A 24,336-nucleotide genomic window follows, 5' to 3' on the forward strand; every position below is an offset into this window, starting at 1 on the left:
ATAAAAGAAAAAAAAAAAGTATGTTCATTTATTTTTCTGAGAGCACCGTTGTTCCAACTGCATTTTCTAAGAGCTGTCTCTGAACCCTGGTGTAAGATCACTTTATCTCTTCTCATCTTAACAGCTTTTAAAAGCAAATGAATACATACATATATAATGCGTAAACCACGTCATGTGCGACATTACATTTTATTTCACAGCCTGTTTTTCTTTATTCGGCAGAGCAGTGTAGGGTTGTCTCGTCTAGCGTAACAAAAAGGCCAAGGTCTGTTTATTTTTAATCCTTAAAAATTAAATATTTGCCTTTTACATTTTTTGCAAGTATTTAAAGCATCTACTGCAAAAACAAAAGTAAAATATACTGTATACTATAGCTTACCAGTCCTTAGATAAGGTGACTGAATTAGTTATCTTTTTTCAGGCTTCAAAACCCTCTATTTTCACTAGGTACTCATTCGAAAAACACATTTCCTGTCCCTCTGTGTATACACTTATTCTCTCAGTTGTATCTATGAAAGAATCCATGGCTCACAGCCAAACTGGAATTCAAACATGTATGACTATGTTCATCTTTATTAAATAGGGGTGGATGGGATTAGTAACTGACAGGGACATGGCATTTCTGGCATGATCAACATGTATTTTCTGTACTTGGTGAAAATGTTAAGCGCCTGAAAAAAATGAAAACTAATGCAACCACAACAGGACTAAGGACTGATAAACTGCAATATGTATTATATATTTGTCCTTTGGTTTAGTTATTCTTTAACCCCCCCCCCTCCCAAGACTGGACCAGAAGGTTTACCTAAGGGTTTTAACAAACCTGCTTGGAGGGTGCCAAAAGCTTGCTTTACGTACTGCTCTTATACAAGCCAAAGCCCTAATGAACAAGGTCTTACAGCAGCTCTGTTTCTCCCAGCCCCCTCCTAAGTGTTGTCTTGGAGTATCAGCCAAGAACATTTTTAACAAGTATAGAAAATACTTTGAGATCATGCCAAAAATGCAATGCCCTTGTTAGTTTCTGTAAGCTGAACTGAAAGGAGGACCAATGTTATCTTCTTTCTACAAATATATTAATCTCTGCAACCCCTATATAATTAGGGTGAAGAAGGTGTCCAGCCTGAGTAACAACCAAGACTCTCTCCATAGAAACAGTGGAGTTATTGTATCTCCCCTATGACAGGAAGTGTTTTACTTTCAGGATTACAAGGTGAAAATAAAGACAGTTCAACTTACTGTCATCTACCCTAAAGTGAATTCAACAACTTCATGCAGCGGAAAAATAAAAAAAAGTGTGGCACGTGACACATATAACATATTCTAACAATACAAAGTCATAACTTGCCTTCATTTTCCTGGGTCAAGATTGGGGTCTGGGTTTCTTTTGTGTAAGTGACAGTTTCTCGAGGAGGGAAATCCACTTGAGTGATTTTGGCCATGCCCAACTTCAGGGGACCACGTCTGGAGAGAGTGAAACAACAAATTAGAATCTTCTAGCTTATTCTTAAGTAAGATGAATACATGGCTGAATCCAATATACTATAACAAAAATACATTACATACTATAACAATGATAACACAGATGTGTACTCACTATCTGAAGACAAAGGGGTAAAAGAAAAATGAGAAAATCTGTGTTGGTAGTGTTTAATACTAAGTCCAAAATTCACACATTTGCAGTGTTTATTATATTTGTAAGTAGTGATGAGTGAACAGGAGAGGACTTGGAGTCACTGAACAAACTGTCAAAGCCGGTGGGAATTTCAAAAACAATGAACATAGTGCTGAACCCAACTGAAGTCTATGGCTTTTTTAAGGCTAATTTGCAAACTAGGGGAGCTGGGCACTGTCATATGGACATGTACCTGTGCAAAAATGTATTATTATTTTTTAAATACCATTTAGGGGGAAGAAAGTCTTCTAATGCTGCTTAGGGGCAACATTAAAATGGAAGGCAAGTCAAAACCTAACTAAGCTTAAATCTACTCCCACAGTAGATGCCGGCCTCAGGCTGGTTTCACATTTACATAGATTGCAGTTGATGCATTTCAAATCCATTTTTTTTTCCTTGAATTGTTTATGTATTTTGTGCTCTGTGTGACTTTAGCTGGATGCTAAGCAGCGGGCAGCCAGCAGCATCTTTAACAACCGGTAAACAACATGGTTGTTAAGGAGTGGGCGGCCACCCTGTCCTTAACAACTGATGAGTCATCAGCTGTCAGCGGGGATCCTTGTTGACAGCTGATGTTCTTCCTCACTGAAGTCGAAACTGGGACCTGATCATGTGACTGGGCCACAGCAACTTTAGAACAGACAAGTATAGACATTTTTCCCTTTAAAGGGTAGACAGTTTAGGCTTAAACCTAGTACACATGATAAGAAAATCAGACAAAAAAATGCTTTTGGAGCGATAATCTGATCGTTAGTACACCGCTTTCGAGAGCTGATCTTGACAGTTCATGCAAATTTATCCAAAGGGACAAGCACGAAAACCTTTCTAGTAAGATAACAGGACAAATGATTTTTGTTTACACACTTCAATGCCAGGCACTTTCACCTGCTTCCTGCCCAGGCCAATTTTCAGTGCTATCGCACAGCAGATACTGTCGCAGTCATGCAACACTGTACCCATATAGAATTTTTATCTTTTTTTTTTTTTTTTTTTTTTTTTTTTTTTTTAGACAGCTGGGGCTTCCTTTTGGTGGTATTTAATCACCACTGGGTTTTTAAATTTTTGCTAAACAAATGAAAAAATACCGGAAATAAAAAAAAGAAAGTTTCTTAGTTTCTGTTATAAAATTTTGCAAATAAGTAATTTTTCTTCTTCACTGATGTGTGTTGATGAGGCTGCACTGATATTCTGCAATGATGAGAGTGCACTAATAATATGGCACTGATATGCTTTACTGATGGATAATAATAAGCTGCACTGATAATGTATGCTGTCACAGAATTGTCAGTCATTAGCTTTCTTTCCTCACACAGTGACAGTGCGTGAGGAAAAGAAATGCTGATAACCGGTATTTGTTTACATGTGATCAGCTGTGATGGGCCCTCGATTAATTCAATCTGTGATCAGCCCTGTCCACCAGTACAGAGCGATCACAGAGCGCACCCGATGTGCACCTCGAGAGTGCAGAGGGAGGGCAGGGTTCTGGGAGGACGTCTATAGATGCTCTCCCAGAACTAGATGACCGTGCTGTAGCCATCTTTCGGCTATAGCATGGTCAGCAACTGGTTAATCAGTACAGTATTCAGCCGTAAAAAAATTTAACCAAGTGACCAAGACCGTACATGCTCTAAATTGAAAGAATACATTACATCATCTCGAGAAGTTGCATTCTGTTTTATGAGAATTTTCGTAACTTTAGAAACCTTTTCGTTTTCGATAGGATTCTAGCATGCAAAAAACCCTCAAAAAATGGATGATCATTTGTCCCATATTCTCATCGTGTGTACCAGGCATTAAGATGGGGGTGGGAGTAGATTTAAGCTTAGTTAGGTGTTGACTGACCTTTCACTTTAAATCCTTTAATAGCCTGCTGAGATGCCTTAAATCTGCATGTTTATTCATTTGATTGGCTAGAATATTTTCCATTACCATTAAAAATGCCCAAGCGCTAAACACAGTTAGCGTGTACATGTGTTTTTGCCATGTTTAGTGGTTTTTGGACAAAATGTTCCTCTCCTGAACATGATTCTTCTACAGAAGAAATTCTGAAAGACCCTCTGCACACTGCTATATACGCTTTCACGCAAACTTTGCAATAAATAGGGACATTTGGTTCACACATATTGCAATACATGTTTAAGCTGGCCACCTGTGTCAAAGTAATCCCTCTATGACCAGTCCTAATCTGCCTACACAAACGCTACTGTGGACAAGATGCCAATACGCAGTTGGCTAGCTTAAACATGTATTGCAATATGTGTGAACCAAATATCCATATTTATTGCAAAGTTTGCTTGAAACTGTACATAGCAATGTGCAGAGGGTCCTTCAGAATTTCTAGTGTTAATATGTGGTTACACCCCTTTAGCACCTGATGGATAGACGCATTTACTAGCTACTGGGATTTGAGAACAGGTATATCTTGTTTCTTCTGCAGAAGAATCGCATTCAGGAGAGGAACATTTAACTTCCACTAAAGTCTGCTGCTCCTAAACTCTGGTAAAAGCCTATGTGTACATGGACACATATACTTTTGAGTTGAGTTCAGAGGCTGTGGCAAAAAAAAAGCCAAAAGCTCCTAAAAACTCATGTTTAGGAGCAGCAGTCTACTTAAGGCCTTAGTGTCAGTAGTGCTACCGCTGCTAAATGACAGATTCCTGGCCAGCTTCTGTTTGTAAACAAACAGGCCGGGGATGCTAAGATATCATTGATCAAACGCGCTTGAATTTTTACCTTGAACCTCATCCCTATTTTTAAGAATTATTGACAGCAGGTATACGCAGTCAAAACAATCTCTGTATGCTTAGGAGGGGATACTGAGTAACCCAATACAAACAAGAGATGTAATGTACATTTGAAATGGTCATGTGTGCAGATACTAAAATACAGATAATAAAAACACTATCCCTAATATGATAAATTTATCTAAAGACATGTGATTATAGGCTGTGACAAGTACAAATCCAAAAGCCAAATGTAACAGAACAGATAGAAAATGATTGAAGTACCCCAGTTCATGGTCAGAGTGGAGCTGAAGAACTGATGGATCAGTGTCCCAATGCAGTGTCCTGATTGGTTGGCAGCCAACCACGCAGCATTAGCAGAAAAGGTCAAACGTTAGTTAAGCAAACAAACCAAACTTGTTAAAATGTATACATAAGGCAGTTAGAAGGGTGTTAAATGAGAAAGGCTTTCTTGTGGTTAGTAGCATAATAAAATATCATATAGCAAAGACAAATATAATACATATTATATATATACATGTCATTATAAAATCATCCAAAGCAGATTTCTACTCTGAAGAAAAAAAATTATGCTTTAGAAACATGGCCAACAATATTATTTTACTTGAACATGGTAAACCAACTTCATTAAAGTGAACCAGACCTGTACTGTAAGAAGAAGGCTTACAGAAAACCTATGGTCTACTCATTCAGAGCAAAGAAACCAATCCACATTTTCTACAGCACATTCACCTCTTCTTTGCCCCCCCCCCCCGATGCTCCATTCAGATGTGAATGTACAATATATATATAGGTGTAAAGCGCTGCGTAAATTGACATCGCACTATACAAGTACCTAAGATAAATAAATTCAGCTCCTGGGAGCAAAGAAAATATCTGGCACTTCTTGGTATGGAGGAGCATCTGTAAAAAGAATCCATAACTGTGTAAACTACAACTTGAGCAACTCCTGGGATACACAGGAGACTTGTCTAAGTGATAGGATAGGTTAAGGTTATTATGTGAAGCTCAGCAGAGGAATTAAAGTGAACCTGTTAGTTTTGATTGACGTCTGTGCCTCCATTGGGGAAATTCATCTTCTCATTTCATCATGTTTATCACTATCATCAAATGTTCTCTGATTGGATAAGTTGGAGGGGGGAAGGAGGGGTGTCAGTGTCATCACAATCTTCACCTCGTCTAATCACAGATTGCCTAGTATTCACTAAATAAAATACAAGGCATTCTGTGACTGGCAGTGGTGCTGAGCAAGCGATCCCATGTGGTCACTGCGCACTGGGCTATTGGCACAGGACCAAGCAGATTGCAACAACCAATGCAGTAGCACCAACTGCTATAGTGATTGCCAACTCCCCCTGCAACCCATCAGACATGAGATATGGAACGTGAATCAATGTACGTATGCATTAAAAATCACAACCGGAGTTCAAAAATTTAAAAAAAAAAAAAAATTAATGTTTCGAACAATCCTTGTGTTATTTTATTTTTAACATACATAGTCACAGGACTACATGTACAGCATAACAAAACACCATTAGGAATTTCCAGCACTGTAAATAATTGAAGGACTATTAGCAAAACAAGCTGACCGTACTCTTACTATAGTAGTAGCAATTATTACGGTGGTTAAGCAGTATCACAATGATGGAGCAGAATGAAGTAGTGTATGAATCTTTTTTTTTTGGTTTTGATTTAACTTTAGCAGAATAACCAGACATGATTCACACAACTTTTTTTCCCAAGTTTCAGACATTTTCCTAATTAGACAAGATTAGAAAAATGTAGAAGGCTCAGTTCACACCTAACAGTGCGACTAGGCACAGGTGCATTTCTGTGCCTTCCATGTAGGACAGCTCATTAATTTCCCCAGACTCTTTCAAAATTGCGTTGCACCAAACCATATGGTGGTGTGGCACCAGGCAGTTTGTTGAGCACGCTTGCAGGTGCATGGGGTGCTATTAACAATAGCGGTGCACCGAAATAAAAAGTCTTCTGCCGAAACAGAAAATTCAAAATGCACCTGGCGGAAAACCGAAACTGAAATGTGTAATTTTTAAAAATGAATATATATGTTTTGGAAAAAAACACACTTTGATTAAAAAAATATATACCCCAATTTTTTTTTTAATATGAAAGAGAATGTTACGGCAAGTAAATAGATACCCAACATGTAATTCTTTATAATTGCGAACGCTCATGGAACGGCATGAAACTGCGGTACTTAAAAATCTCCATTGGTGATAACAATTTCTACAGGTTAGCAGTGTAAAGTTACAGAGGAGGTGTAGTGCAAAAATTATTGCTCTTGCTCCGACGTTCGTGGCGATACCTCGCATGTGTGGTTTGAACACCATTTACATATGTGGGCATGGCCTACGGATGCTTTCACCACTACGTGCGAGCACGGGGGGACGGGGGCACTTTAAACTTTAAAAAAAAAAATAGTTTTTTGGTTTGTTTTTTTTGCACTGTTCCTTGAAAAAAAATTGTAATCACTTTTATTCTTATAACAAGAAATGCATGCATCCCTTGTGATAGAAATAATTAGTGACAGGTCCTCTTTATGGAGAGATATGAAGTCAATAAGACCCCATATCTCTCCTCTGCAATGTAAAGCATAGGGACAAAAGAAAACAAAAAAAACCCCACTAATCTAGTGCTTTAAAAAAAAAAAAAAAAATGGCCGGAACAGGAAGTGACATTGCTCTGTTCCTCCAAGTGCACAGAGATGTGTGGCAGCCATTTTTCCTTCACTTATCCCTATGCCCAGTGCCAGGATCGATGGTTTCTCAGGTAAGGCTGAACTACCGAGCAGCGGCCTGTATCAGTGCTTTTTTAATTTCGGCCACCGAAATTTCGGTGCATCCCTAATTAACAATTAATGGCATTTTGTGCACATTCCCAACAAGCAAAGATCTAAACCTAGCCCAAAGCCTAGTACACACAGACAGTCTTTTTTCATTCAACCCAGTGGGCTGGAAAAAAAAAAAAAAACCTGAGGAGCTCGCTGTAATAAATGTGTGATGTTAGTACAGCAATCTCTCTGCTGAGCTACTGTGAGTGCTGATCGGATCCCGATTGGCTGCTGTTTTTCCAGCATGCCCGTTTGACAGAAGCCGGACGTTCAGCCGGCGGGTATACACATGGGCCAAAGGTTGGACAGTTTCTGTTGAACTGGCCGATATCCGGCCAATGTGCACCAGACTTAAATCCTGAGTGAAAGTTGTGTAAATCTGTGTGAAAACATTAATAAATAGACCCCCAAGCATCTAAGTTATGTCCATGCACTCTTTTTATAGAACTGGGTTATACAGATAAGAGGGGCTTTGGGTCAATTTTATTTATGCTTAGTGATGCTTTCATTTTTTTTTCTTACTATTGAAAATGTTTCTTTAATTCTTTTCATACCACTCTAAATCAGATCATGTTCTGCATTCCTGAACCACATTCCAGATGCTAGGTTCCAGTTCCTTTCTCCTGGAATTATAGACTCATGTTGACAGAATACTAGACACTGGGATGCAACAAACATGTTTATAATAGCCAACAGGAACACAGTTTGAAGTATTTTGCGCTAAGACACAGAACCTTTTTCCACAAAGAAAGAGCTGCAAAATGCATCATAATTGTGTTCCCACTGGTTATTAAGTAAAAGAGAACAATTCATTGCACACCTGTGTGCAGTATTTCTTTAACATAAATCAATATAACATCTCTATTTTACAAATAAATATGTAATGCAGGGTGCACACACTGCTCTGATGTTACAGCATTATGGGGTTTTCTAAAGATCGAGAACAGCAGAAGCCGTTTGCCTTCATACCCTCTGACTGAATCTCTACATGGCCCATCTGAAGAAAACAGACAGGGAAGGGGAGGGCAGGACCACTCCTCTGACTTAGGGGCCATTCACACTTATGCATCTTTGCCTGATGCCTTTTAATTTGAGTTGCAATGCACATTCCTTTGCAAGTTACAAGTACATCATACCACACGTCAACATGCACTGATAGGTGTCATGACATTCATTTCTACTGCTTTCTATGAAAAAAAAAAAAAAAAAAACATCTGGCAAAAAATTAATATGCATGAATGGACACTTATTCAGTTCTAAGAGTATTTTCAGCTTGAGCTTCTGCACTCTGTAGGCAATTTATTTCCCTTAAGGCCAAGCAAGGATATCCTGCTAAACATGAGTAAAGGATTCCACAGTGCCACATGCTGGCTGAAAATCAATAAACAAACCATATGTCTGCAATATTTCATATTTATCAAATTAAAATAAAATAACTTCATTCGAACAGAAGAAAGAATGAATATATATAACAAACATATTTAAAAAAGTATAAATTGGCTTTAAACCAGGGCTTAGCTTTGTGTTAAGCCCAAACATTCCAAGGGGCACAAGGAATCCTTGAGAGCATGGACTTCCTATTCCAAACATACCTAAAATGTGCAATTTACACAGGAACTGTGAAACATTTTTTTGACCGGAGAAGACCTCTAATGCAAGACTACCTGTGTTCTTTACAGTCTTTTACATACTTAGGTCTCAGTTCTCAGGAGACCCCATGCAGAACAGTTATGATGTCACAGCTTGATGATCCTAAGCAAAAAAAGCCACCTAATTTGCCAACATTACAGACTCCAGCTTTGCAACAATCAGGCTGGTTGTGTAACTCACTGCAGCTGTCCAGTTTAGGAATCAGCATGATGAAGACATTTGAAAAACAGGAATATGAGAGAAGACAGTGTCTTTTTTCCCCAGATGGTATCAAGGGACGCATTTCGAAATTAATCACTTTTGCCTGTGCTTACAAAACAGTTTACGTTAATGCGGATGGGAGTTATGCATGATGTTGCTGAAAAGTCCTTATTAACAAGCGTCTGGATATCCACACTATGCTGGGGGATTCTAAGGTAAAAAACAGCTTTCTACTGTGTCTGGGACAAACAGGACTTAAAAAAGACCTGTTTTAGGGGAGCTGCCACCTTTCTCTCTGAGTGACCATTACATTACCAAACTCCCCCCCCCCCCCCCCCCGTCATTTATCCTGCTGCTCTTGTGAGGCTTTAGCAGCACCATAGTTGTTAGGCAATGACTTAAAAAAGAACCTTGCCTAAAAAACATTTTCAAAGGTGCAATGACAAATGCCTACTTTTAACGAGCAGTCTATGCATCTGGTAGTGTCTTGACTCTCTAAATATTTTATTATTTGCTACTAATTATTATATGAGAGGAATTAAACATAAACATCCAACTCCCTTCGCTCAATGTCTGACATACCAAAAGTCAGAAAACATAGGCTTGGAAGACCTACTCCACAACGGTCTTTTTCATAAAAGTTACTCCTAGTGAAAAACTAACTGAAGAGTTTGAAGCGATAAAGGGGGGAGGCTTCATAGGTTTCACATTTTTGGTTATATATCCTATTTTTTTTGGTGGAAAAATTAGGTAGCTGAGTATTAGTGCCCATGTTTCTCAAAAGAATCTGCCCGTCAAGAATGTTGGAAGGAATATTTAAAAATGTAAATTTTAAATGTATAAATTTGACTTGCTTTATAGAAAAGATTATATTTGTGTAAGCTAACAGTGCTGAATGCTGCGTTATTACATGGACAAGTGGGTTTTGGAACTTTTGAGCTTGGGTTCAAAGTTTTTATTTGCTATCTAAAAATCAGTATAACTGAAGTTGCCTCCTTATTACTGTGAGGCCTTTAATTCGAAATTTCACCAGGGCTCAAGGCGTGTGTGTTAGATACAATTTTTTTTTTTTTTTTTTTGCGGTTGCTTAGCTTTATAGAAAACACGTGCAAATGCTAGATCTAGGCTTTTTCTTGCTCTAATAATTCTTGTTACGGCACCTTCAACACCTTCACTGTTATGCCCCATCTCCTCTCTGCACATTAGCACAGCAGAGAAGACTGGAAGCAAATTCCACAAAACACAATTACTCCTGGTCAGGGCTGTGTGTGTCCACTGAAACACAAAATGTAAGTTCTATTCTGGATCCTGGGACTTTTAAAAGCTTTGGCTGGGATAAAGTCTTCAATCCTACGTCTGCATTTTACCTCTTAGTCTTGTCTCATTATTAGTCTCAGCTGTTCACAGGTCTTTATATATATTAGATGTGGGAACCTGCTGCTGGGTGAAAAGACCAAGTGCTGACAGAAATTCAAAAAGACACAAGTGCTACTTGACTGTTTAGGGGAACTCATTAGGGGACCCCCAGTTAGAGAGAAACGAATGTGAGTTTAGCTAGTGGCTCAGACAAGCAGTTTTGTTAGTTTTATACAAAGGACTTTCTGTACAAATCCGTCCTGCCCTACAAGCTGAGTTTGTAACAAGCCTGCTTTGACTGTACCTAGGCATCTCTGCCTTGTGCATGGATTACTGTGAAAAAGTTTTCGGCAGATGTAAAAAAAATGCTGTAAATTAGGAATGCTTTCAGAATTAGAAATATTAATAGTTTATTTTTTTTAATAAAATGGAAAGTAAATGAACAGAAGAGAGATCCAAATCAAAGATTTGGTGTGATCACCCTTTGCCATCAATTCTTCTAGTTACAAACTCGCAGTTTTTGAAGGAACTCTGCAGATAGGTGGTCCCAAACATTTTAGAGAACTAACCCCAGATCTTCTGTGGATGTAGCTGCCCCAAATCCTTCTGTCACTTCATGTAATCCCAGACAGACTCAATGATGTTGACATCAGGGCTCTGTGGGGTCAAAACCATCACTTCCATGACTCCTTGTTGTTCTTTACACTGAAGACAGTTCTTCATGACATTGGCTGTATGTTTCACTGTTGCCTGTAAACACTCATTGTACCGCTCTTCAGCCCTTTGACAAACTGCCTTCTCCTACAGCCAGATATTTCAAATTTTGACTCATCAGTCCAGAGCACCTGCTGCCATTTTTCGACACCCCAGTTCCTATGTTTTTGTGCATAGTTGAGTCACTTAGCCTTGTTTCCACATCAGAGGCATGGATTTTTGGCGACAACTCTTTCATGAAGAAAACTTCTAGCCAGACATCTCTGGACAGTAGATGGGTGTACCTGGGTCCCACTGGTCTCCGCCCGTACTGTGCTGATGGCACTGCTGGACATCTTATTTTGAAGGGAAGTAAGCATGATGTGTCTCACCTGCTGCATTACGCTTCCTTGACCGACCACTGCGTCTATGGTACTCAACATTGTCCGTTTATTTCTGCTTCTTCATAAGAGCTTAAACTGCATATCTTGAAACCCCAGTCTGCTTTGAAAAATTTGCCTGGGAGAAACCTTGCTGATGTACTATAAGTTCCTTGCGTCTTGTTGATGTGCTCAATCTTGCCATGGTGTATAACCTGTGATGTGAAACTATCTTCCACAACCTCATCCTCAGCAGAGGTTGGTTGTTCCTCACCCAGTTTTAAGCCTCCTACACAGCTGTTTCTGTTTTAGTTAATGACTGTGTTTCAACCTACACATGAAATTGAGGATCTTTAGCACCTGTTTGGTATAATATAAAACGTTGCTACAAGGGATAGAATACACTGAAACATTGCTACATGTTGTTACTTTTGTATGAGCAATAAAGAGTTCTCTATGCTGCAACCCTCTCTTCATTTGTATCCGTTTGGTGGTTTGCTGGAAATTTACCAGGTTGCATGCATGGACACTAAAGCTAAATATAATTTAGGCATTGTCTGCCCATCTTTTACACACATAGATTAAAAAATAAATAAATACATAAATATACACACGCATACACACACACACACACCGGGTAAAATGAGTATTGAACACGTCACCATTTTTCTCAGTAAATATATTTCTAAAGGTGTTATTGACATGAAATTTTCACCGCATGTCGGTAACAACCCATACATACAAAGAGACCAAAACAAACAAGTTCAGAAATTACGTTATGTGTATTAAAATGGAATGACACAGGGAAAAAGTAGTTAACACATGAAGAAAGGGAGGTGCAAAAAGGAATGGAAAGCCAAGACACCAACTGACATCTATCAGTTATTAAAAACAATCCTGCCTCTTGTCAGTGCAAATTAATATCAGCTGGTTCAGTCTCAACTGATGGCCTATAAAAAGGTGTCACATCTCATGGGTAAAAGCAAAGAGCTCTCTCAAGATCTTTGCAACCTTATTGTTGCAAGACATACTGATGGCTTTGGCTACAGAAGGATTTCTAAACGTCTGGATGTTCCAGTGAGCACTGTTGGGACCATAATCCGGAAGTGGAAAGAGCATCATTTCACCATAAACCAGCCACAACGAGATACGCCTCGCAAGATTTCTGACAGAGGAGTGAAAAGAATTATCAGAAGAGTTGTCCAAGAGCAGAAGACCACTTGTGGAGACCATTAGAAAGACCTGGAATTAGCAAGCACAATTGTTTCAAAGAAAACAATAAGTAATGCACTCAACCACCATGGCTTGTATGCACGCTCACCATGCAAGACTCCATTGCTAAAGAACAGTTTAAAGTTTGCCGCACAACATTTAGACAAGCCTGTGAAATACTGGGAAAATACAGTCTGGTCAGATGAGACCAAAATGTAACTCTTTGCATGCCATAATACACATCATGTTTGGAGGTCAAATGGCACTGCACATCACCCCAAAAACACCATACCAACAATGGGAATATCATGGTGTGGGGCTGTTTTTCAGCATATGGTACTGGCAAACTTTGTGTCGTTGAAGGAAGAATGAATGGGAAAAATGTACTAAGACATTCTTGATAAAAATCTGCTGCCATCTACCAGGATGATGAAGATGAAATGAGCGTGGACATTTCAGCAAGACAATGATCCCAAACACAAAGCCAAGGAAACTCTCAATTGGTTTCAAAGAAAATAAAGCTGCTAGAATGGTCCAGCCAATCACCTGATTTGAACCCAATAGAAAATCTATGGAAAGCACTAAAAATCTATGGAAAGATCAGAGCTCACGGAAGAGGCCCACGGAACCTTAAAGATTTGAAGACTGTGTGTGGAAGAATGGGCCAAAAATCACACCTGAGCAATGCACACGACTAGTTTCTCCATCTTAAAGCTGTCATTACCAAAAAAAAGGATTTTGTACCAAGTGTTAAATATGTTTCAGTTAGCAAGTTCAATACTTTTTCCCTGTGTCATTCCATTTTATTACACAACTTAATTAATGAACTTACAGTATCTCCCAGAAATTAGTACACCCCTCACATTTTTGTAAATATTTTATTATATCTTTCCATGTGACAAAACTGAAGAAATGACACTTTGCTACAATGTAAAGTAGTGAGTGTACAGCTTGTATAACAGTGTAAATTTGCTGTCCCCTCAAAATAACTCAACACACAGCCATTAATGTCTAATCCGCTGGCAACAAAAGTGAGTACACCCCTAAGTGAAAATGTTAAAATTGGGCCCAATTAGCCATTTTTCCTCCCCGGTGTCATGTGACTCGGTAGTGTTACAAGGTCTCAGGTGTGAATGGGGAGCAGGTGTGTTAAATTTGGTGTTATCACTCTCACTCTCTCATACTGGTCACTGGAAGTTCAACATGGCACCTCATGGCAAAGAACTCTCTAAGGATTTGAAACAAAAGAATTATTGCTCTACATAAAGATGGCCTACACTGAGCTGCAGCACGGTGGCAAAGACCATACAGCGGTTGAACAGGACAGGTTACACTCAGAACAGGCCTCGCCATGGTCGGCCAAAGACGTTGAGTGCACGTGCTCAGTCATATCCAGAGGTTGTCTTTGGGAAATAGACATATGAGTGCTGCCAGCATTGCTGCAGAGGTTGAAGGGGTGGGGGGGTCAGCCTGTCAGTGCTCAGACCATACGCCAGACACTGATTCAAATTGGTCTGCATGGCTGTCATCCCAGAAGGAAGCCTCTTCTAAAGATGATGCACAAGAAAGCCCGAAAACAGTTTGCTGAAGACAAGCAGACTAAGGACATGGATTACAGGAACCATGTCCTGTGGTTTGATGAGACCAAGATAAACTTGTTTGGTTCAGATGGTGTCAAGCGTGTGTGGCGGCAACCAGGTGAGGAGCACAAAGACAAATGTGTGTCTTGCCTACAGTCAAGCATGGTGGCAGGAGTGTCATGATCTGGGGCTGCATGATTGCTGCCGCCACTGGGGAGCTACAGTTCATTGAGGGAACCAAGAATGCCAACATGTACTGTGACATACTGAAGCAGAGCATTCGGAGACTGGGCCGCAGGGCAGTATTCCAACATGATAATGACCCCAAACACACCTCCACGACAACCACTGCCTCATTAAAGAAGCTGATGCTAAAGGTGATGGACTGGCCAAGCATGTCTCCAGACCTAAACCCTATTGAGCATCTGTGGGGCATCCTCAAATGGAAGGTGGAGGAGCAAAAGGTCTCTAACATTCACCATCTCCGTGATGTTGTCATGGAGAAGTGGAAGAGGACTCCATGCCCAAGAGGGTTGCTGAAAAATAATGGTGGCCACACAATATATTGACACTTTAGGCCCAATTTGGACATTTTCACTTAGGGGTGCACTCACTTTTGTTACCAGCAGTTTAGACATTAATGGCTGTGTGTTGAGTTATTTTGAAGGGACAACAAATTTACACTGTTATACAAGCTGTACACTCACTACATTACATTGTACCAAAGTGTAATTTCTTAAGTGTTGTCACATAAAAAGATATAATAAAATATTTACAAAAATGTGAGGGGTGTACTCAGTTCCGTTAGATATTGTATGTATGGATTGCATGGGTTGTTACCAACATGTGGTGAAAATTTCATGTCAATAGCATCTTTAGAAATATATTTACAGAGAAAAAAGGGGATGCGTTCAATACTTATTTTACGGGCTGTATGTATGTATATATATATTACACACACACACATTTACATGTTTAGAGTTAGAAACCACATTTATCATAAGTGCAGCCACATGGCAGCATGACCGTCACACAATGACAATGAATGCAACTAAAACTTCTGTTTTTAACCTAAGTAGTTAAGTCTTTTTTGCTGGCTTGACAGTGTGCTGGTGACCCCCTTTTTATATCTATCTATCTATATATATATCTATCTATCACATACAGACGTGTGTGTTTTACATTTGTCTGGCATTTTTCATTAGCCAGCTATGCATGTAAAACTTGTATGTCTGTTCATACTGCATTCACTGGGGACACAAAAAGTACAGCAACTGTGATACAGCAGACCCTCTGATGTATAGGGTTCTGTCACAGCACTGAAGAGAATGTTGTAATCTGTTTCTCATCCACTGTGAGATCCGATCCCCCTGTAGCATGTGATCCTAAGCAGGACCTGTACATGCTGGGTGTGAATGATCAGTATCTGGTAACATCGCCCACAGCAGAAAACATGTGCAGGAAATGGTACTATTGCTACAGGAAGAAGGCTAACACATCGGTTCTTTGGTAAGGAAGCAATCTGCATTTCCACTGGGATGTGGTACTGATAGTCTTGCCAAGATGTGACACGGCTGTAATTATGGGTTAATCACAGCCTTAGGCTCAGATGTGTCAATTCATGTGAAACCCACCATACGTCTAATATAAATTCAGCAGCCCAGCAGAATTGGGCAGGCCTGCTTAACCCCCATGCTCTGCAATGGCGGCTCCAGTCTTTTTATGTACTGGAAGTGGGTGAGGGGTGACATTACAAACTAACCCCTTGCACTGATGTGTCACACAATCCATATTTCAATCTACATCACTCGGCTGTATCCAGCAATTAGAGATTTGACACAATTCCAGCTTGCTGCCCACCTATGTGATTCCAGTCCAGTCATAATTCATTTACCCTTTAAGCTTTAAACACACATTAAAGTGGAATTTGCGTAAACCATGCCCACAAGAGAATTGCCTGCAGTGGTGAGAATGTGATTTTTAAATTATGCCAGTACTACTTGTGGGCATAGATGAAAAACAGTTGGCCACAGTCAAACAAACAAATGGTTAGTCATAATTCGACTTCTAAGCTATTTCACTATAGGGCAAGCTAATTGCACGCTGACAGAAGCAAACTAAATGAGATCTCATGTAACCACTCTTAATATCATCATTTGCAGACCGCTTAAGAAGATTTGTGTAAAAAGACGTTTACACAGTTTTTGCAGACATGTGGCTTCCCTTGTTTCTGTTATGCCCATCTACTGGACTGTCCAAAGCAGGAAAAACTCCAACACTTCCTGGTAGTGTCAGAGTTTGCTCACGCCTCCTACACCCCCCCCCCCCTCCATTCCTAGTGGCCAATCACTATGATGAACTGCCTTCCTACCCAAAAGAAATATATGAGGCAGGGGGGTGGGTGGGCAAGTTACATCCCCAGAAGAAAGTGGCAGAACTCAGCCTATTCAGAACAGCCTAGCATTAGCCCATAAATGTACAGTATACATGTTATTTTGTTTAAAGCAGTATTAAACCCAAAAGCAAACATTTGTTAAATTGCAGCTTACCAATTCTAAGATGGGATGTATGCATTAGTTTAGTTTTTAAGGCTTTATTTCTGCTATTTTCATCTGGTGATCCAGCCAGATGAAAATTTTCAACAGAACAAGCTCTCTTGCAGTTACAGGAATGAGACAAACCAGTTACCACTGACAGGAGTGCTTACATTGATCAGCATTTATTTATTCATTGTGAAATAATGAAAGGCAAAGTGGTTGTGGGATGGTATGCTTCACCTCACATGCTTTCTTATGTGGTAAACGAAGGTGGGATCTGGCTGGGATTTCCAGGCCACCTTGGTAGGGCTATGACTTGTGACCAGCAGCAGATAAGGTGAGGAGCCTGTCTTGTGGTTTGCATTCCAGAAGCCATTTCCCCACAGGCATAAAGCACACTCCCACACCATCCCACTCAGGCATCAACAGAGAGGCTCTTACTTTCCATTCATCATATATCAGCATCAGTGGTTGGTCATCAGCTCTGAGGAAAGGGATTCGTCCCCGAAACGCGTCAGCCATTTGACCGCACTGACAGTGAGAACACCTTGCCTGCCGTTGTGGCCATTGTCATTTTTCTATGCTTTTTAGATACATGCTTCGCCTGTGAGTATGTTTTTATTATTTCACTCCTACAATAAACCTTGGATAATGCACTAGGTGTGTGCGCCACCTGTTTTCTCTCTATAAGATGAGGAAAGGCTGGAACAAGAAGTGCTCTGACCTGTGACTCAAGAAGCTACCTGAGAGTTACATTACATGTGAAATCGCTCTGTAAGAGAAAGAAAAACTCCTTGTTTTTTAGTTGGTAATTGGGAGAAACCCTTCACCTGTCAGAAAGGAATCTGCACTGTTTGGGCCTGGATGGCAAGGATTTACATTTGCAGTCACCACTAATCTAATGATCTGTAAGCTGCAATATATTACATTTCTGTTGTTTTGAGTTTAATACCGCTGCAGAGTAGTTACCACTGACCACACAGAAGCGGTCAATACTAAAAAAGGAGGAGAACAAACATGAGTACTGGTTTTCCGAGTTCCCAGATCTGCAATCAGAAATAATAGTCACGCAATTGTTGTCAGGTTAACGTACCCAAGCAGCTAAATTTGGTCTAGGAGTCTAAGCTTCAAAAAACTGAAAGGGCCAAAGTATGCATAGACCAAACTTTTTTTTTTAAAAAACAACCTTCAAGGATTACAGAGCAATTTGTTACAGCTCCCAATGATTGGCTCCTAAGGCAGGCACGCTACTTCAGGAGTGCAGGGGATTATATGTTGTATAGCCACTTTCTGATGGAGGAGGACGGGTTAAAACCCCTCTATCAGTTACATTTTTGCTATCTTTGTGCTGTTGTTGAGATTTCCTGTCACTTATTTTCCCTACCAAACTAAGTAAAATCTGTAAAAAATGGGGGAATCAGATAGCTCTCCCCATTACCTTCACCTGCTGATAACATCAAAAATTTGGGATTGCCCATCTTTTTTTGTCTTGATAACAATGGTTACAAAGACAATTAGAGTGAATCTATCTAGTGGGGACACAGACAGTAACAAAAACCTGACAGTTCTAATCAATCCTTACTATCCTTTGGCTATACATACACTTTAAATACTAATATAATAATTCCTATAATCCTCTGCAAATGTGGATGAATCAATCATCAGAAACTGTATAAAAAAGTTAATATATGAGATAAGCTTACAGGGTCCATTCACATCAGAATGCAGTGCTGGAAATCCACGTTCCGTGCGAGTTTCCTGCACTGCATGCAAAACAAACTGCAGTTTTGATCTGCTCTGGGTGTCGATGTTAAGTTGATAAAACCTCAAATGTGGGTAACAACGCAGTTTGTCTGCACTGGATCGTATGGTACAGAAGTAGCATGTTATGTGGTTGCAGAGTTTGCAAAAGTAGTACATGCAGTATGTTTTGCTCAAATCGCACAGCACCGAACTGCATGTGAATGCGCTGCACGTTCCTGTGCAATTCCCAGTTTGAAGTCCCTGGAAGCAGAGTGTATCCTGTGAGGGAGTGGTGTTACTCTGTGTGCCAATAGTGTGCCTGATAACCCAGCAGCCCCTGCCAAAACCTTGATGACCACTGTTGGATATATATACACATATCTTGTGCGCTTCTGGTGAGTGCATTCATATTACTGGCCCTCACCATATCAGATCACCAGCACGGATCACCTATTTATCTGGACTTGATTTGCATTTTCTTCATATGATGCACTACAGTCACTTTATATATTGATTTTATATATATTCTTTTAATACGTCATTAAGAGATGATTCATCACGAGAATCACAAGCATACTGGCCTTAAACAGTTCAGGTAAAGAAGGTCCACTATACACAGAGCTGTCAAGGACTGATCTACGCTTTAAACAAAGATTACAGTAAAAATGATGGATGGCCTCTAACTGAAAACACAAGGCAGTGCGCTAACCCAAATTATCCATTTGAAAAGCAACTCTCAGCAAACTGCTGAAAGAAGAATGCCAAAATAAAATGAACAACAAAATCTCACTTGTTGATACAGATATGAACTGGCTCTTCATTCTGAACCTTTTTTTGTTAAACCAGAAATAAACCCTCCTATTCTTTGCAGCCATGGAAGCTGCCATCTTAGCCTCTGTATGATTTGCAACTGCCATGGTGCTGCACATGTGATCAGTTATGACAACAGCCATTTGATGGCTTGTCAGCTTGGTTGAGAGCAAAAGCATCTGTGACAGTCATCATTCACAGTATGCCTTGAATGTAATGGTTTTGGGAAATGGTTAAATCGATGGGCTTAGTTCCACTTTATCATATAACCATCATTAGTATGCAGCTGAATAGGAGATGTTCTATTTCAGTACTTGCTAGATGCCTTACAGCTGACCCTCAGGTATTCAATACTTTCCAAGTCATGACTAGGAATAGCAAACGAAAGCACAATTCTTGATCCACATATTTGTTACATGTTAGCATTTACTAAAACTGGAGAGTGCAAAATCTGGTGCAGCTGTGCATGGTAGCCAATCAGCTTAATTAAGCTTTGGCAATAAACCCTGGAAGCTGATTGGTTTCTATGCAGAGCTACACCAGATTTTGCACACTCCAATTTTAGTAAATCAACTCCAAAGTTTGAAGTAAGAAGAGGAGCACAATAGTCAGGCAACTAACACTTTCAGACGAAGTTGGAATGACAACCTGTTTATTTTGCTTGTGGTAGGTTTTCTTTAAAGCAAATCTATCACTATAATAAAAACTTGTAAAATACGACCTACCCGCACAGTAAAAATTAAATATTTACTGTCCCGCTACAGGTGTTTTGATTTTCACTCTCTTAAGGAGCGAAGGTTTGGAGAAGAATCTTTAGCATCTAAGACACTTCTAAGAGTGTGGAATGTCTAGTTCTCCTCTGAGCTTTGTAATTCCACCCACTGACCCCTACATCGCTACCGGACACAGTGACAGTAGAAAAAACCACAGCACTCAGTGATGGACCAGGCATCTGACACATCCCCGGAAGTGTTGAAGATCTTTGCCAAGCTTACCCCTTAAAGATCAGATCAAATCATATATTGTCCGCACATCATGGATCTTCAAATAGCACCCAAAAACAGAGCTGCAACGTTTTGGGGCCGCGCAGGACCCTGTCACCATCACATGCTTGAAGAAGAGGCTCTGTCAAGCCCTGAAATGTTGGAAATCTTTGCTGTGATGTGATTGCTTGCATAAACTTTTTGGATGCAGTTTGAACATTTATGGTGTGTGGCGATATATGATTTACCTTTGTGTTGATACAAATTCCCAGTTGTTACAGCACCCACCTGTTAAAAGCCATTTCCAGGAACGTGTGCAATGGGAATATTTTGCTGGACCTTCAAGATCAGACACATAGGCATTATGACAGTTAAGTATGGAGTCTGTTCTTTGTAGGCAAGCCATATTTACAAGATTTTAGTCTAGTGAAAGAGTTGCTTAAAGAAAACCAAACAGAAATAAGCAAAAGACATGAAAAGTCAGCAGTGCCGGGTGCCAATCTGTAAGCCTTAAATGAAAATCTCTGCTGCCGCAATCCACCCCAGGATCCCCAGGTGCTATGTCCTTTCTTGAACCTGAAATCCAAACCCATGCGATCTTACAATGCATTTCACCTTTTGATAGATTAGCTTGAGACCTCACAAAACAAAGCGAGTTATAAAAAGTGTGGTCCTCTGCGCTACACAGGAATTCAGTATCAGTATAATGCAGGTCCATGCACTGCATCGCAGCAACAGACTTTCATGCAAGTGTTACAGACCAGCAACTCGTAGTGCAGAGTCTTATGCATATTCTTATATTAGCGGTTTTTCAGAAGCCATCAATATACATTAACTCTATGCATGTTTAAAAAAAACAAAAAAACAAAAAGATATGTGCTTTACTTCTTGGTAACTGCACTTCTGGAACTGTAAAACAAGCACATGCAGGAGGTTAATACACATCACAGGTTACCATCATGTTAGACATGTTCATTACATTAGCAAGTACCTTCCATTGACTAAAGCAGAAAAATACTGCTTAAAACTGAACTTTAAAGTGGTTGCAAACCTCATGCATTAAATATGAACAAAGCATATCCCTCTATAGTGTGTACTTGTCTCAATCCATAGCACCAATTGTCATTTCTGCCTGCTGCTTCGTTCCTCTGCTATTAGCACGAGTCAATTCTGACAAGTTTTCCTGACAGCAAAAGAAAAATTGTGCAAGGGGAGGAAACACATTGCAGTGTGTAATTTCAGCTCTCCACCCCCTTTTTTCTCAACTCTCAGATAAGCTTTTTAAATTTAGCACGAACCGATTTAGAGAAGAGAAGACTACAGATAGACAGGTAAAAGTTATATAAGAGGATTTGTTTCATTTCACTAGGTATACAGTATGTAAGAGTTTACAACAACTTTAACTCACCCAATGTACATAAAGTACTATCACGGCACACGTTTTAGGGATTGTTAAATGGTGTATAATTAAATATGCAAATTTCAAAACTAACAAAGCCAAATAATGGAAGGTACATTACAGACAGTTAGTAAAATTAGTAACAGAATTGTTAAAAACATTTACAATCATTTGAAGGTACGGCTTTATAATTTATAACAATGCACATTTTGTAGTTAAAGAGAAGTCATAAAATATCCAGGGGTTCTCCGCTAAAAAACATGCAGGTTCTTCAGGAAAGAAAAATTGCAAAAAGATCTGTTAAACACACAGAATTTGAGATATTTGAATTAGAATGTAACGTTACTAAAAATCAACCCTATGCAGATAACTGGTGTGGGGTTGAGATGTGCAACCTCTCTCTGGGCAGGACCAACAGAAGATTGGGTCTACTCAAGAACACAAAGTGAAGATTAAATAAAGGAATGTAAGAACAGTGAAATCTAGAAAGTGCTGCTACACAATCCAAATGCCAGGTTTTCAGATCAGGCAAAACTCTGGCACTTTATGATAATGCAAAAGCTGGCCTGCACCCTCCCTCTTTCCTACTGGCAATGGAGACAACCAATCATAACAGTGGACCAAACAAAATGTGTAGGGCTTAGCGGCATGGTCTGGCAATACCGGTGTAGGAGAAGGCATTACCTGACATTTGGGCAAAACAGAGGTCATGGAAAATTGCTTCATGTATGTGCAGATGCCTCTGGGTGCCAGCATGTCATAGCTCTCAGCAGTATTCAACATGTCTTAAGGCAACAGAATATAATATTTTTCAGATCTAAGTGAAATGAAATGACATCTGATTGGCAGCTGGCTTCATTAAAGGTGATAAAAATAATATATAAATAAATAAAATATATATAAAAAAATAATTAAAAAGTGTTACTAAACCGACATTAAAATCAGCCTGTATATGCAGTAAAGCATGCTTGCTATACTCACTGTAAAACCTAATGGGTTAATATTCTGCATTGTGTAAAAAGGCTTCTCTGATCCTCCCCTTCTTCCAGTGCCCCCTCTTATCTCGTGATAAGACATATTGTGTGGAGACACTCTGCACATGCTCAGTTTGTTGTGTATTGCTAGAGAGTTATTTTTTTTCTTGGGAGAGTGCATGTGATCAGCACAGGGCCAAACAGCACTGTCCAGACAGAGGTCAGGGGTTCTGCATCATCCTACAGCAAAATGAAAACTCTTCCTACAAGCTTTAACATGCTCTGCTGGACACTGATAGAAGTCACAAGACTGCTCTAACTGCTGAAGAGAAAAGGTATTTAGCAGATTATTAAGGTATTTACTAAAATAATTGCACTTCTATGTTGTGTGTACTGTGGGAGACCAGACATAGTGAATGTAGGGTCCTGGGTTTAGTAACACTCTAACCATTCTTAGTCCTAACTGGGAAGAATATACGGTTATGTGCACACAAGGTTTTCACAAGAATGAGTTGCTTCTTAAAGTGGCTCTTATGATGTGAAATAAAATGTACAATTACACTCCAGACAAAATTAAACACTAAGCCTTGAGATGCTTCAGGGAACAAAGCCAAACTAGGGCTCCAATTTTTCTACCAGCACGCCCTCAGTAATGTTGTCAGTAATCTGGGAACCCCTTTGGCTTACCTGTTTGTAAAGCATGGGAGAAGTTCCCAAACATGCCTATCTTCTTGAGGTCTTTCACATACAGGAGGTCAGATGTACCAAGTGTTTAATTCTAAAGCTGGCCATACACAGACCAATTTCTGATGAACCAGCCTAAATTTGAGTTGCAGGTGGCCCTGTCATGAACACTGTGTCAGACATCCTTCATTCTGAAAACAAAGGGAGCCAGAGGGAAAATGGTCACTCAAACAGTGACTGCAGCAAATCAGCTGCAGCCACGATTCAGGAATTCGACAGCCATGTTCGAATACAATGGCCAGCAGCAGCAGATTCCTCCATACACACGGTTTAGAGCGAATGGGGGAATCACAGGTTGCTTTCATTCAGCTTGCAGGACTAAACAAAAGAAATCTAATAGGGTAAGGTCAGCCTTACTGCCACCAATCACCACTGTGCAATCTAAATGATTCTATACAGCAGGTAAAGGAAGGCCTCAAATAACGAACATAGAAATCCTACATGTACAGAGCTTTGTAAAAAAAGAAAATATATTAAAGAAAAGTGTAACACAACAGAATGTGATCTAGTGCACCCAGTCATGTGCCTCCATCTCCTCATTAATATATCCATACAAACAATTTATTTGTCCTGGGACTTTAAATGAGGCACAACACACATGACAAATGAATAAACTTCTCACTGCATACAAAAAGAGGATAGAATGGTAACAAGCCGATTTGTAATGAATCCATATTAATGAATTTCATACACAATTCAATATACTGTTGACCATATACATTCCAGTTGTCAGTACATGATTACACTAAAATTGCATCCAAAAACTCGAAGCATTTCATGACTTCTTTAGGAGTAGATGCATGT

At 39.7% G+C, this 24,336-nt stretch overlaps 1 protein-coding gene across 6 annotated transcripts in view; it reads right to left on the reverse strand.

Annotated features, from left to right (window-relative positions):
- Positions 1-24,336, reverse strand: part of DYNC1I2 (dynein cytoplasmic 1 intermediate chain 2) — a 155,803-nt gene that overhangs the window by 77,908 nt on the left and 53,559 nt on the right. For 4 of the 6 annotated variants that reach the window (XM_089690513.1, XM_089690515.1, XM_089690514.1 and 1 more), the window contains exons 6-7: positions 4,681-4,740; positions 1,346-1,461 (exon numbers count right to left, since the gene is read on the reverse strand). In XM_089690513.1, coding sequence (XP_089546639.1) covers positions 1,346-1,461; positions 4,681-4,740 — 176 coding nt within the window. The remainder of the gene's footprint in view (positions 1-1,345; positions 1,462-4,680; positions 4,741-24,336) is intronic. The other 2 variants (XM_089690517.1, XM_089690516.1) reach the window with 1 other exon arrangement.

The sequence above is a fragment of the Staurois parvus genome, unplaced genomic scaffold (assembly GCF_062004578.1).
Source record: "Staurois parvus isolate SC_StPar_1 unplaced genomic scaffold, SC_StPar_1.0 ptg000530l, whole genome shotgun sequence".
Lineage (NCBI taxonomy): Eukaryota > Metazoa > Chordata > Amphibia > Anura > Ranidae > Staurois > Staurois parvus.